Below are 14726 nucleotides of genomic sequence, written 5' to 3'. Positions count from 1 at the left end.
ATATTTTCCTGGGGAAATTTTACGATATATTTTACGTAGAGAACTCGAATATATCCTTAATTTACCGCTGATACAGTTACAAAAGGACAATTGAGTCAATTGATTTGCCTATTTTTGTGAAATTTAAAGTTTACTTTCCGTGATTAGATTTTCCAAATGATCAACATCTAAATTCTCATGTCAACGCCTATACTGTGGTCAAACGCGTCAAGCCTTCATATGATAAAAACAGGAGATAAAAGTGAATACATCTTCCTGGGGAATTAAATCTTTGTGATTGACATCAAATTTCTCCGTTCCAGGATGAACTCAAACAAGCAGTTGCAGTAAGGTTGAGAAACGCTCGCCGAAATAACCGTTTTGAGCATTACGTGTAGTATTTTTTGCGTATTTCACGCGATCTTGTTGAAAACGTGTTATTCTAACCTACCCCTCCCCCCCCCAAGCATATCTGAGCTTTTTCTGACCCCCTCTCCCCCTTGCAGCGTTGTAGATGATACGTTATAAAGTCGTGCAACACCGGTAAGTGGGAAGGCAGGAAGACAATGCCTGAATGTGAACTGAATGTCCTAAAGCGACACGTCTCAACTAGTTCTTGCTTTAACCGGCGTGGAAAGAGCAAGTTTCGCTTACTAGACGTTGGAGAAGTGTATTCATGAGGCTTTACTTGTGCGATACTGTGCGAAAAACGATTACTTAGGACGTAGCCGAGCCAAAAATACCCTTCGGATTTTTTACGAGTTGGGATTTCTTAAATTGTTGAGTGGTTAACGTGATGTAGAAATAAGCCATTCCCTAACATTTGGGCTTTAAAGACTGCAAACACTACGGGAAGAATTCCTGTTACAGCTCCAAGAAAACTCCTCGTTAAGGACGGTGCCTACTAATACCGAAGTATTTTTGTGCGGTTTATGACTATGCGGGAAAAACAGATCTCAGCAAGGCCTATTGGAATCCAAAAAGAAAATTGGGGGTAACCACACATTTTTCAGAGATAATTAAGCAATAATATCTCTAAAAAACGCCAAAATATAAAGCAATGTATGGGATTTTTTCCTAAATTGAAGCTTAATTATCTCTGAAAAATGCATGGTTACCCCCAATTTTCTTTTGAGATACCAAAAGCATTTGGTAAGTTCTGCTTTCTCCGTATAGTTTTAAACCGCGCAAAAATATTCCTGTATTAGTAGGCACCACCCATAGGAAACCCGATTATTCACGATGCGCAGAACGTATGCGCAGTAACAATAGTAGGCACCGTCCTTAAATTCGGAAACGAAACCAAGTTTTTGACGTTCTGCCAGACCACCTCGGGTGATCGAAACGCAAGAAGTTCAAATCAGGATGCTACCGTGCCAAACATGCGCACGGCACTCTGGAAGGGAATTTGCAATGTTCCTCTTTTCTTAGCGTATTAATTTCCGACGTTTTAATTATAACCCATCAGATAAACACCGTGTTTGAAACAGAGGGTGTAATAAACTTTAAAAAATGTTTTCTGCCAAAATCCTTTCTAAATAAAACCAGAATTTCTACTAGATAATGGGGTTCGTTTCTAAAGAAACTGCGGTGCTGCGTCGGTGGGGAGTAAAATGAATGTTTGGTTTATCAACAGAGTTGATAACTAAAGGTAAATTGGCCACTGTAAAGAGATGGGAGTGCTGATCTTTCGAGGGTTAGCCCTTAGCAGCACTCGAATCTCTTTACGGTGGCCAATTTACCTTTAGTTATCAACTCTGTTGACAAACCAAACATTTAAGATTTCGACTGCCTGATGAAGCACGCTCAATGGACCGCGTTTTTCCGTCACCTTCATTACGAAACATTAAAACAGACGATGTTGTGAAAAGAAACTGATATTTATTGCTAATATATAGACATTAAAACGTCCTATAAAGAAAGTCCTGCTTTTTCCGGCGCGCATGTGCATATGAGCACAAAACGGTGCTCAATGACTTTAACGATTAAGGTTAGGGTGGAGTGTCGTGGGGGTGGGGGTGGGGGAAGGGGGTGAGAGGGAGGGGGATACTGCGCAATTAACCCGTTACCTCCCCATTGAAAGTGTTCGAATCACACCCAATCCTTTCCACCAATCCCATGGCTGCAACAAGCGGGGATTCCGTGATTTCACTACAGGGTTCTAATGGCGGGCTATTATGCTGGCTGCCGCCGTTCTCAAAAGTATTTTGCTCTTTTTTCTCCCTGCCAAGGTTCGAGTCAGTCGAGAGTAGCTGGCTGATAGAAAAAGCCGAGGGCGCGCTGGCTATGGGTTTTGTGGGAACAGTGCTATTTACAACAGCAGCGCCGAGCAGTATCCTTTCTTCATTATCATTGTTTTCTTCGCATTGTGCGCCGGGGGATGTCCTATCGCCTATCTCGTCTACTTCGCCTGCTGCACCCGTCGCGCATTCAACGCCGCTGGTCCAAACTTCCGCTTGCGACGACTGCGATTGCTTTTGCGCATGCTCCTCTTGTTCCTCTGACTTGAGACTGACCGGCGAGTTTTGCTGGCGCATGTCAGCGAGCAAGGTTTCAGTTGTCTTTAACTTTTCTTCGTTAACAAGCAGTTGCTCCTGTGATTGAGTCAATTGCTGTTTGCAGTCTCTCAGTTGATGCTGAAGCGTTAAAATGGTCGACTGCATGCCTTCCACCTCCTCGTCCAGCTGAATAACGAAGTCATTCAACTCTAAAACGAAAGAGGGAAATAATAATGTAGATAGTTAGTAGAGCTACTCGTCATTTATTCAGCTAACGAAATTTTATTCTCGTTTTCTGAAAAAATTTGCGATAACTTCTACTCATTTAGTTTGTGCAATATGGCCGAACTATCCAAAAACTAACGTCGTAGGGGGTGGGGGGGGGGCTTTAAAGTTCAGAAAAAAAGGAAAATTAATCATCATGCGTTCACGTTCTCCATAAAACCTTAAATGTGGTCATTTCACGTCGTTGTTTTGTAGAGGACGACAAAGAAATGGACCCAAGTTTACAACGAAAGAGCAGAAAGAGTGTTTTGCTGGTTAAAATCATTGTTTTCTGACATTCTCGTTGCGGTCATCGTCGTCGCTGCTTAAAGTCCCTAATATCATTTAGAAGCCAAATAAAGTAAAAGCAAAGTTTGTAGTCATTCATAGCATTCGAGCACTACATCCACCAACTTATACCATGGATGAGGAGTGACAATGTGAAGTCAAGTTCCTTGTCTAAAGAAACAACAAGACAATGCAAGAGGCCAACCTAGCCTCGAACCACCTACCCTCCAATCTTCCGCCGGACTGAAAGGCCGATACACTAACCACTACACGTGCACCACTACGTCATCACCAAAAGGCTTTGCGTGAAAGGTCAGAAGAATTTTACACCTTTTCTCTGCGTGTTCTCAACAGTCTTCTACTCCGCACTATTTGTAATTTTAAACCACGACTAGTCTGTGTATCAGTACATATTATTCATTTTAATTTACTCTCACAAAGCCAAATGAACTTTGCAAATGTATTCAGTCTTGCTACTCACAAATACGGTACACCTGTAGTGGCGGATCCAACGGAGGGGCCCTGGGTACGGAGAAACGAGCTCGCGCTCCTCCCCGACCAGGCAGAGCGGTGGAAATCGAACTTAAAGGGACACTGTCACGACGATTTTGCTGTAGTTTGGTAAAAACTGCTAAAATATCTGATGAAAAACCTTTTGCTAACATGAAATTGCTCTTACAACACCGGGAAGAAAATATAGACGGATTTCTCCAAGGAAGAGCTTACTATAATCAGGTTTTAGCAACTTCTCTAAAGTAAACAAGAAGAACTTCAAAAAAATTGGCCAATTTTTTCAGGTTGCAATCCATTTCCATCCTAGACATCCGCAGCCACAGATAATTAATGTTAGTTTCTGTGCACCAGTAAGGTAATTGTTAATAAAATTTGGACCATTATTTTAACGTTTCCAGTGATAAAAAATATAATATGTTTTGGCCATTCAAAGATGCACCAAAAATGATGACACTGCCACTTCAATGACGGTTCCTTCTTTTGCTACTGCGCAGATGTTCTGCGCATCTCAGGATGATCCAAGAAACGCAGGTTTGTTAAACGGCGGCGCCTGCTAAAACAAAGATATTTTTGCGCGGTTTAAACTATGAGGGAAAAGTAGATAATATCGGGCCCCAGTAGCAGGATCCCTCTGAGTACCTACATGCGGTCATTAAGCCGAATGGGCTACCCTGCCGAAATAACCTTCCTTACCTTAAGGGTTACTGGAATCCAGAGAGAAAATTGGCTCTAACAACGTATTTTTCAGAGATACATTAAGCTTTCAAGCTATACATTGTATTTTAACGCTTTCTAGAATTATTGTTGCTTAATTATCTCTGAAAAAATGCATGGCCGGGTTACCCCCACTGTATATAGTCATAAACAGCGCAAAAATACCTCTGTATTAAGAGACACCGCCCTTAACAACTTATTCTCAGAAAGTGTAAAATCCGGAGGGTCTAATTAATTTCGGCTGAAACGTTTTCACTCTAGGCCCACAGGCCCCAATTTTACACGAATTCCTAGATCCGCTGGCAATCATCTCAACTAAACATTGTCCTTACCATCTTGACTGCCTTTTAGCTCGTCGCTGTATTTCTTCTGCAGAGCAAGTTCAGCCTCTAGTTGCGCCACTCTTCCTTGAGATAACTGACGACCAAGCTCCTGGTTTTCCTGGATTAACATGCGGCATTTGGCCATCAATTTCTTGCCAGTCACACTGCAGAACACAATTTAAACCACAAGAGTAAACATGCTTTCTGAATGTGGGCCTACTGTTCATGCAGCTTGGATGACAAATGTTGCTGTTGAAGCACCCAAGGGTCTAGCTTTTGCGGCACGAGAACTGTGAAGATGGTCACATGTCAGGCTTGTCGAAAACCAGAAGGCAGTAAATTTTGTACTAAGGACTTTCAGAGTTGATGAAAAGTTAAGAATGGTGTTATGTCCTTGTGGCAGCTCCATGTTCACACCAAAGAGTGCATTGACACATACTCATTTTATGCCAAGGTTCCTTTCATAATCTTTTTTTCAACTTTCAGCAACATTCTGAGATCTAGCAGTATGTAGGATGTTTGTCCCATGAACCTGGTTTAATGGCCTTAGCTCCCACAAGTCTCCAGTCTGTGGCTTAGTGGTAGAGCATCCGAACTTGTAATCAGAAGGTCTTAAGTTCGACTCCTGATAGGAGCACTCAGATTTTTTTTCCGAGTATGCCTGTGTCATTGACTGATTAATACATCATTTTCATTCTGAGATCTCTTTCATTCCAAATGTATCTACTGACTTTGGATACAAATGTATTTCATTTCAGCACTGTTCCTAACAAACTTGCATTTGACCAGAGGCTAAGCACCTTTCATCATCAAAGAAAATGTTTGTGAAGTTGGGACAACAATCTTGGGCGATTTCCACTATTTTGTCAGAACTGGCCGGCCTGTTCAATCATTTTGCAAAATGGAATGCACCAATTTGAACGACAGTTTTAAGCCACTTTTCTGAATTGCTTCAAAATGTCACACACTTCTCTTAGAATGTGCTATTTTGAAGAATTCCCAGAATCAGTCCTTCAAATTGGTTCACTCCATTTACTCACCAACCAGTCTGGTTGGCCAGATCTGACAAATAGACAACACCCTTTATTACACCCATTTTGAAATCACTGGTGATCCTTGCAATCTCATTGGCTCTCAACAGAGCAATTTATTCACTAATTACATCCATTTTGAAATCACTGGTGATCCTTGGAATCTGATTGGTCCAAAATGGTGTGATTTATTCCCAAATTGCACCATTTTTGCTCTAAATCGCATCCTTTCTTTAGCCCATCAAAATGGAAATGAAGTAACACAAATAGAATATTAAAATTGACAATGATACTCCTGTGATTTCAAAATGGATGTAATTAAGTGGTAATTGAACTTTGTGTCTTGCAATCTTGGTCTGAAATCATACTTGTGATTTCAAATCAAACTCGCACTGCGCGCTCGTTTGATTTTGAAATCATGCGTATGATTTCAGACCAAATTGCACTCCACTCAGTTCAATTATCAATATAAATCACACCATTTTTTTTTTTGCTCTAAATCGCATCCTTTTTCAGCCCTTCAAAATGAATATGAAAATATAATACTTACAAATCAAATTTCACGGCTTACCTACACTAGCCAATCAGATTGCAGAAAACATAGCACAAATAAAAAAGTCATTTTGGGGGAAATTTTGCAATAGGTTTCCTGAAGTAGATAAATAAATATCAATATTGACAAAAAAAACTGTATAATTTCAAAATGGGTGTGATAAAGTGGTAATTGAACTCCATGTTGTGCAATTTTGCTCTGAAATCATACTTGTGATTTCAAATTGAACTCGCGTTGCACCCTTGTTTGATTATGAAATGATGCATATGATTTCAGACCAAAATTGCACTCCACTCAGTTCAATTACATTATGAATTAAATGAGTGGAGATACAGAGACAAATAATGCTCATAAAACTAGGGAATTGGGGTGCTCTCATTCCATCCCCTAGCCATTAATTAAAAGTGATTTTAAGGAGATCTTTATCACCTGTCTGGAGTGAACTTCCATGCACTGAGATCATTCTGGGCATGTTCCAATTTCTCTTTTTCAGAGTCCAAATCTGTTTTCATTCGCTGAAATAACAAGTTAACTGCAGGATCCAACAGTGTAGAACGCAGCTGTATCGAGGATGGGTTTTGAGCTTGTTTTAAATCATGGATTTGAGTCTGTCGATAACAAAGAACAAAATTGTTTGCCTTTCTCCCTGCCTACGGATCTACAACATCCTATATGAGCTGCAATGCACTGAAGAAAACTATATTAAAATTCTGTAGAAAATCACACACATTGGAACTTACTAAGGAATAACTTGGGAGATGCTTACCACATCACATCCTTTTGAAGTGTAGTTTATGGTGGAGTCTGTGAGTGAAATCCTACAGTGTAACCATTCAAATGAAAGCTATTGAGCATTACTTTCCTGTGGTGTTGTTTATTAACCTGTAGAATGTGGCACTAACTTTTTGGGTCTATGGATGAAATCCTAAAGCGTGACCATTCAAATAGAAGCTATTTAAAGTTTGAGTCTGTGGACGAAATCCTAAAATACTGGCCCCAGTTGTTCAAAGGGCAGACAATTTTATCGACTGGATAGATCGCTATCGGGCAGATGAAATGTGCACAAGATTTTCGCGATAGCCTTATTACTTGTGGACGGAATAGAAGCAGATGCCAAATTTAAGTATGGGATTGTATGGAAAACTTGCCAAAAGTGTTAGTTGGAGTACATTTGCTCCGCTGGATAGTGACTTATCCAGTGGATAAAGTTATCCACTCTTTGAACAACTGGGGCCTGAACAGTACTTTTCTGTGGTGCTTTCCAACAGGAATATTCAGATTCCAAACTTTTACAGTATGAGTTTTTGTGGTTGGCTCGAGCTTGAATCTTCTTGACAAATTTACTTCCAAGATGAATGTGTTAAGCTTCCATGCATTTATTTTAATACTCCTTGTAAGTACACTGTAAATGGAAGTGATTTCGCCAAGTTGACAATCGCCATTTTGGAGTGTAAAGGGTGAACTACAAATTGCTACAAGTAACACCTTTCCTTCCTAGGTCTGGTAGTTGCTTGAGACACATATAATTATAGGGGAATATACATAGGCAGGAGGGTATCTAGGACACCTTCTTTCAGCAAAAAGTTAGGAAAATTGACAAAAAGCTTAAGGAATGAGTCCTGTATACCCAGTTTTAAATTTCATGCTCTAGACTCTGACTGGGGCACCATATGGCATAAGGCCTCTTGTTTTTGTAACTTCCTTTGGCACCATGCACACAGCACTATGACAATCCGCATTATCATAGCACTGTGTCAAATGACAAGCCTAAAGATAAGCTCAAAAAAGGTCCGAAATTCATCATAATAAGGTTGAATAATTACCCTAAATTAAATACCAATCATATTAAAGAACTTGTTAAATAGAAACCACCTTCATGTAGTAGTATTACATTATCTTCTATCATAATAATCGTGTATTTCTACAAATGAACTTTTAACCAATCTGCCACATGGATTGCATGCTGACACCATAACATGATCAAGAAATCTTTTTTCCAAATAAATTATAAAATCTTGAGAAGTCAGAACATGTGTGTACAGCCAGTTATAAAACTCATAACCACTTCAAGTTTCATTCTAAGTTAAGCTTTCCTGGTAGAACCTTTCAGATTATCATCAATATAGCATAACAGTTTGTTTAGTTACAGAAGTACACCAATTTAGAATTTCAAGGCCAAATCAAAACTTAGGTATCTTGTTTTTTTCTCTGCACGTTCAATAATTTATTAATACACTACCAATGGAGAAAACTTGAATGTTCACGCACAGTATGGAGTAGCCATGTCTGCTCATAAGTAACAAATTACATTAAACAATATAATTACTCTTTCTTTGGCAGACAAAACTAAATGCACTCTACAGTAAAGTGCTTTTTTACCTTAATAGCATAAAAATGTTTGTTTGTTTTTTTTTAGAGTCAATAATTCAGTTCCAAGGGGTATCTGCCAATCATGCAAGTCCTCAAACGTTCCAGGACAGTTCAACACTGCGCGCTGGTTGCTAAGGTTCAAGATTCCCTGTTACCACAGAGGTTCTGTCCCTCCCGCACACGATCTCTGTTCATTGCACCACTATTTACACAGCAAACAAGGTGTTGTTGTGCAGTACACTATGAATGAATCCTTGTTTTCTGTTCTCCTCACCAGTAGATCTTGCATTTCTTGTTCCTTTGTCGCAAGCCTCATCACCAAAACATTTTCACGTCTTGTGGATTCTTGTTGCTGTTGTTTCAACTTCTCTCCAGTCTCCAAAAGTCCCGCTAATTCTTCTAGGCAAAAGTAGAAAAGGCAAACAGATGAATATTAGTACACAAAACGATCTTAAGTTCATGGGTTCAAAGCCTGTCTTAACCTGAATTTGGCGAACCAGCCAACCACCCAATGTTATCAAAATGAAATAAATAATAATAACTACACAATGAAAGTTCCGATAATTTTCATCGTGTACTTATTATTATCTATTTCATTTTCAAAACCTGAATTTGTTCAGGTTCTCTTGTTAACTCATAAGGTATCAGCCACCCTTCAGGACCGTCTGCGCGCGGATCGCTGTAGCGTTAGTTGTTTTTATAAAAACCCCTATAAACCATATATTTTTTAAAAGCTTAATAATTCCAGATTATGAATTTGAACTAACAAAAACTATTTACTTAAATGTGTTTCGAAATTGGAACGCTTTGTGTAAAAGTACATGTCTCTATAAATCATGTTCCACTCCCACCGGAAATAAACGGAAGAAAACAATTAACACCGCATTCGCTTCTCAACACGTTCCACTAAAAAACCGTGTCTCAGATTTTTGACAAGTGCGTTTGTTTCTCTTTTATTAGCAAATGAAGTTGGGGGAGGCAATTAGTCAACACTCCCTGTGGAAAAAAAGCTCTAGCTTTAAAATCAAAAGGAGTATTAAAATTCGCAGACACGGTTTTGTAGAAGAGATATATGGCATCACTCTGGCCAAATTTTAGCCAAATTGATTGAAAGGCTGCCGACTTGGAGTTCAAAACGTACGAGCCAATCGACAAAATTTGGTTCGGAGATCAAATAGAAAATACATTTTTGGCGGCATCCTGCCTGGAATGAGATTATAACACCTAAATGTTTATTCTGATTGCATCAGAGAGGGATCAATTTTCTCTAACAATAGGAGTTTGACAGGTAACGTGTAACAGGAACAAACTTTCGCGGCAAGCAGCAGGAAATAACTATTTTGCTTCCAGTCAGTTCAATTACACCGCGTGTGGACAAAAGACAAAATTTGTTGAGGTAAGTGAATGACATGCATAGCAAATACGCTTTTCATGTAACAATAAAAATATATTGTGTTTATTTCTTGAAAGGTTGGCTAGGTTGGTAAAGATGCCGAAAACCAGTGTGAAATCAACACGAACGAAAGTGAAGCCGCCAAATGTCCACCACCAATTGCTCGAAGGCCAAGAACTGAGGCCCGGTTTATTTCAAACGCTCTGCTCTTCTCGGAAGAATTAAAACAGAATTTGTCTTGTGCAACGGACAGCACTGGATTCTCTAGGTAGAACCAAGTCCATGCTTAGTCGCTACATTTTCCATGACTTGGACTCTTCCCTGGCAAAATTAACAAGATAAGACTCGTCCCGTTTCTGAAGGAGCTTTTCGCTCGATACGATAGCTCGACCGCTTATTGTTTTCCACGTTCCATCAGCAGATGGGGTCGATGAGCTTAATTGGCTTTCTTCTTCTGGCTCTTCAAGCTGAATTTTGGAGCGGCTTGCACTCTCAGCAACTGTAGCATTTTCGCTTTTCTGAATATCCAACTCCTCCAGTCACTTCTCTTGCTGATAAAATGAGCCTCTGTCGCTCTCTGCCAATTTTGCGGCCCATTCTTTGTCAAACTCGCTCTTCGATTTCTTTTTCGCTCTCGGTTTCGATGAGGAAAACGGACACGACCTTTTCTTTTTTTTTTTGGGCGGCATTTTTACCGAAACAAACGCTAAATATCCACGGACAATACTAAAGGCTAAAAACAACATGAAGACAATAATATTCGCACGTGTTGTGTCGAAGCACGCACTCGGGATCACGTTACTAGTTCACAGGCAAGTTAATTGACATATGACACGGGTATGACAGATCTTGTCAACGATCAATTAAGATACTTAACGAGAAAAAATCTTTTACCCCCGAAATCGTTCGACAGAAATAATATTTTCTTCTGATTTTTTTTTAAAAGAAAGCTCTCAAGCATATCTATTTGAAAACGTTGAAACCTCAAATATGGCAGCGATCCGCGCGCGGACGGCCCTGAAGGTTGGCTGATACCTTAAAGTCACCCTGGCAATTTTTCACTGCAAGGATCTTTCACTAATTGAATGTTTCATCATTCTGAAGTTCACATAGTTGACATGACCATTTCATAAATTCATTTATTGCCCATGCACTGGTCTACTCATAAATTAATTTTGCTTCAATTGGGTACAAGTGACTCCAGTGTACTCTATATAGTACACTACAGAACAGGGCAGCTGCCTGTATGAATCTACCGCTGATCACTTAAAATAAATCCTCATACAGTGTACAATCATGACAAAAACTCGCCACAACTCTCAAGACAAGTTCAAGCAGAGAGACCAAGAGTATGAGAGCTTCAGGCCAAGATAATGAAGCTGAAAAAGTTTAAGCACTCACTAACTTACATTCTTGTTTTGTCCAAACCTTCTTGAGCTATAAACTCGCTGATTAAATATCCCTTTGCAAGACATATCAACTCATCTAAAAGATAGCTTTCAAAAGGATCACCAGTGGTCGCTGCATTTACCAAAACTGGGTCATTGGCAGTCGTACGGAAAACCAGGCTATACACTTGTATAGTTAATCGCTCAATCACTCAATCACTGCATGTGACACTTCCACGTCAATACTATGGTCAATGATCAATTTTGATTACTGTTGTGTAAATCTACATCATAAGGGTCAACTTACTATTTGCCTGTTCTCCATTTTGCTTCTTCTCCAGGTAAACAACATAATCATTCAACTGTTTAACCCTGCAAAGAAAAAATAATACAATAATTTTTCTATTGTGCCAGCAACAGGCTAAGAAGTTTCACATGCCAGGGTCAAAGAGTGATAGGCAGGTAGGCAGAAACTTTACTTTGATTCAGTGGGGGGTACTCCATAAAATATGCTATACAGGGATGTTCTACCCAAAAGGGGTACCTTTTATACCCTCACAATACACAACAGGCAATACAAAATTTATAATGTTGGTATTTAATAGGCTCTGTCTGAGGGAGATGCACATTGGAGATGTTTGAATACAGGAGAAATATTTCACGTCAATTGCAACTTAGCTTTGTGCCATTCTTCTATTTTCTTTTAAATACTGTACTTGTGGCTCATTAATTCAATAAATTGGATTGAAAAGCTCATTTTTATTGTAAAATTCTGTTATTCCCAGGTTGATAGCTATTCTTGTACACATTAAAGTTGTTTATTTTGGTTTTTGTTCTTGTGGCTCATTAATTCAATAAATTGGATTGAAAATCTCATTTTTATTTTAAAATTCTGTTATTCCCAGGTTGATAGCTATTCTTGTACACATTAAAGTTGTTTATTTGGTTTTTGTATAAACTCAAACAAGTAAATGCAAGAGCCGCAGATGTTTCACCTCTTTGCTTTATTAAACAATGATTCAGTTTAAAAAATGGTTTGTAGTCTGGTTACTTCTTAATTTTCATTCGGCATGCAACTGTGACAGTTTTTACTTGTTGGCACTCTACCGGCAGGAATTACTAGTTAACAGGCATAAATTCAGAACCACTGGTCTCTTTTTTTTAACTTAAATTTTTGTTTTTGCCTCAGCAAATTAGCAAGTACTTGCACCATTAGTTAAGGGCCTCAGACTTGGTGCCCGGGGACCACTTCTCGAGGAATGGGCACTGGTCTGAACATAGCTTATTTGTGGTACCCAAGCAAAAATCATGTTACTGAGCCTGGGCAGGCGCACTACCTGAATAGGTTGTACTCAGGCACTGGACCCTTGGCACGGACACTGGTCTGAACAGGATTTACGAGTTCCCACCCTTTTCCCAATGTCTCAGTACATTGTAGTATGTTTCTATTATTGCACTTTTATTATTCGTTACTTTTTTTTTTTGCTCTAGTTAGTTGCACGTTATATGCCAGTTAGTTGCACGTGGTAGTGACCAACTCGAAAGCCTAAGCTCCTTTGGTCACTGCGCACATTTTTACTTTTCACATTTATGTAATTTAATGCTGTCTTTATATTACTACTTGCTAAGTGCAACAAGTTTATTTTCTAGCTATATAAATTGTATATAAATAATATTGAACTGTGACCACAACAAACTCAACTGACGTGACATGCATGGAAAATATTCATTAAGTTTTGGCTGGAAAACTCAGGAGCATTCAAGAAGTGCCCAGTATTCAAAGATGTTTAAGTTTGTAACAAAACACAGTTTGTTATAAAGTAAACACGAATTGTGAGACAGTGGCTGTCTTAGCCTATGTGTAGATGTGTTCTTTTGTTCACAGTTGAAGGAGATTTGATCCGTTTGTGAGAAAAATTTGTTTGTTTCTTATATGCACTTCATCAAAAATTCCGCGAAAACTGTCAGCAGTGCAAGGATCTGTCCATCAAAATAGTATTTCCGTTAAAAATTGACAACCAAATGTGTAAATTTTTTTAGGTGTATTTCCCTCACTAAGTGCGTCACACCAGTGATGATCTGTGATCGATTTGCAATTTCTTCGCCGTGAAATCTAAAATTTCCACTGTTCAAACTATTGAGTACTCCATAGAAGTTATTATTTTGATTTACAGTTTCAAAAAGGTTTGTTTTCTTTCTGAAAATGGCATGCAGCAGTCTTGAAAATTTACTTGCAAACAAAAATGGCCACCATTTTGATTTTCAAAAGTACAGGCAGAAAAGGATTCACGACATAAATGGTCCTTCTAGACCCCACTAAGAACTAGAGACAATGGATTCTGATTGGTCAGTCCTTTGCAGGGGAGAAGAGGGTTTAATCCAGGTTTAATGAATAAATTAATGTCAATTTGTGACTACAATGAAGAAAAACAAACTCGACTGAAACCCCAACGCAGTCTGCCCCCAGAGTATCCCACACAATAAGCAATGAAAGTAACAATTCTGCAGCTGAGCTGAAAATTTTGGTTTACATAACTCTGGTAGTAAATAATTAAGTTATTAAGTTACTAGGCAGTTTGCTACCAATTCAAGCGAACGATCCTTAAAATTTGCAGATTTTGTATTTGGTATATGGAATAATGAAAGGCAATCCTTAGCCTCATCTTAAACGTTTATGAGGAAATTTTAAACGACGGCGTGAAGACGTTTCTTGTAGTTAGCGCTACAAATCCAGCTGTCACACATTCAGAACACTCACCTCTCCAAGATGTCTTCCTTCGTCAAATCTTTAAGATCTTGCAATTCTAGTCGAACCTGGAAATAATTGATTAAATTCAGAACGTCATGTCACTAACGATCCACAATCAGATTGCTCCGCAAAAATCTACACTCGTTTTTTTAAATACAAAGCGTGCTTACTCGTTTGGGCGCAGGTTCGCTTGAATCCGCTTCCTCTTCGCTTTTCCTCTTGCTCGCTGCAAAAAATGCATACATAACTAAGCTGAAAGTATGCAGGAAGTTTTGAAGTACAATTACGATAGCTACCTTCTTCATTTTCTGCCATATTGAGCACAAAAATTCAGCTACTTTGAAGTTGAGATTCGCCTGTCATGACCAATCGCCATATGCAACTGAATTAACTTCCTGCAAAGCAAGATGGGAACACGAGCGACAAGGAATATCTGAGCGAGTGGGGGAGGAGTGACAGGTCATGATTGTTGGCTTTTTTTCTTATTTAAAAATTAACGTAAAAAGTATTCAAACTCTATTCAAATAATCTACATAATATTTAACGACATCATTTTCCAAATTTAAGCTTGAATTATAGCCAGGTTTTCATTGACCTATCGATGTCAAAATGATTCTGCCTTGCTACCCGCCAGGAGCCAAGTTATGAACATCAAAGCGAGGC

At 39.0% G+C, this 14726-nt stretch overlaps 1 protein-coding gene across 2 annotated transcripts; it reads right to left on the bottom strand.

Annotated features, from left to right (window-relative positions):
• Positions 1–1840: 1840 nt before the first annotated feature.
• LOC146474427 (uncharacterized) lies at positions 1841–14461 on the bottom strand. 2 transcript variants are annotated; one of them, XM_085117011.1, is made up of 8 exons: positions 14360–14461; positions 14234–14289; positions 14073–14128; positions 11622–11686; positions 8808–8932; positions 6593–6771; positions 4589–4743; positions 1841–2686 (listed from the first exon to the last, which is right to left on the bottom strand). In XM_085117011.1, exons 1-8 carry the CDS (start codon positions 14376–14378, stop codon positions 2037–2039), a joined length of 1305 nt encoding a protein of 434 aa, XP_084973137.1. In that variant the 5' UTR covers positions 14379–14461; the 3' UTR covers positions 1841–2036. The 2 variants fall into 2 exon arrangements, with proteins under 2 accessions (XP_084973137.1, XP_084973138.1); XM_085117012.1 differs by having other exon boundaries at positions 8808–8929.
• Positions 14462–14726: the final 265 nt, after the last annotated feature.

The sequence above is a fragment of the Pavona decussata genome, unplaced genomic scaffold (genome assembly GCF_977016875.1).
Source record: "Pavona decussata unplaced genomic scaffold, jaPavDecu1.1 SCAFFOLD_89, whole genome shotgun sequence".
Classification (NCBI taxonomy): Eukaryota; Metazoa; Cnidaria; class Anthozoa; order Scleractinia; family Agariciidae; genus Pavona; species Pavona decussata.
Note: the sequence above shows the minus strand (reverse complement) of the source record. Positions and strands in the feature narration are given on the sequence as shown.

What these genes read in the sequence shown, in the direction of transcription:
- LOC146474427 (XM_085117011.1), bottom strand. An exon ending in AAATGGAGAACAGGCAAATA is followed by an intron (nt 8,933 to 11,621) that starts GTAAGTTGACCC and finishes ACTTTTGCCTAG; the next exon opens with AAGAATTAGCGGGACTTTTG. An exon ending in TGGAAGTTCACTCCAGACAG is followed by an intron (nt 4,744 to 6,592) that starts GTGATAAAGATC and finishes TGTGTTCTGCAG; the next exon opens with TGTGACTGGCAAGAAATTGA.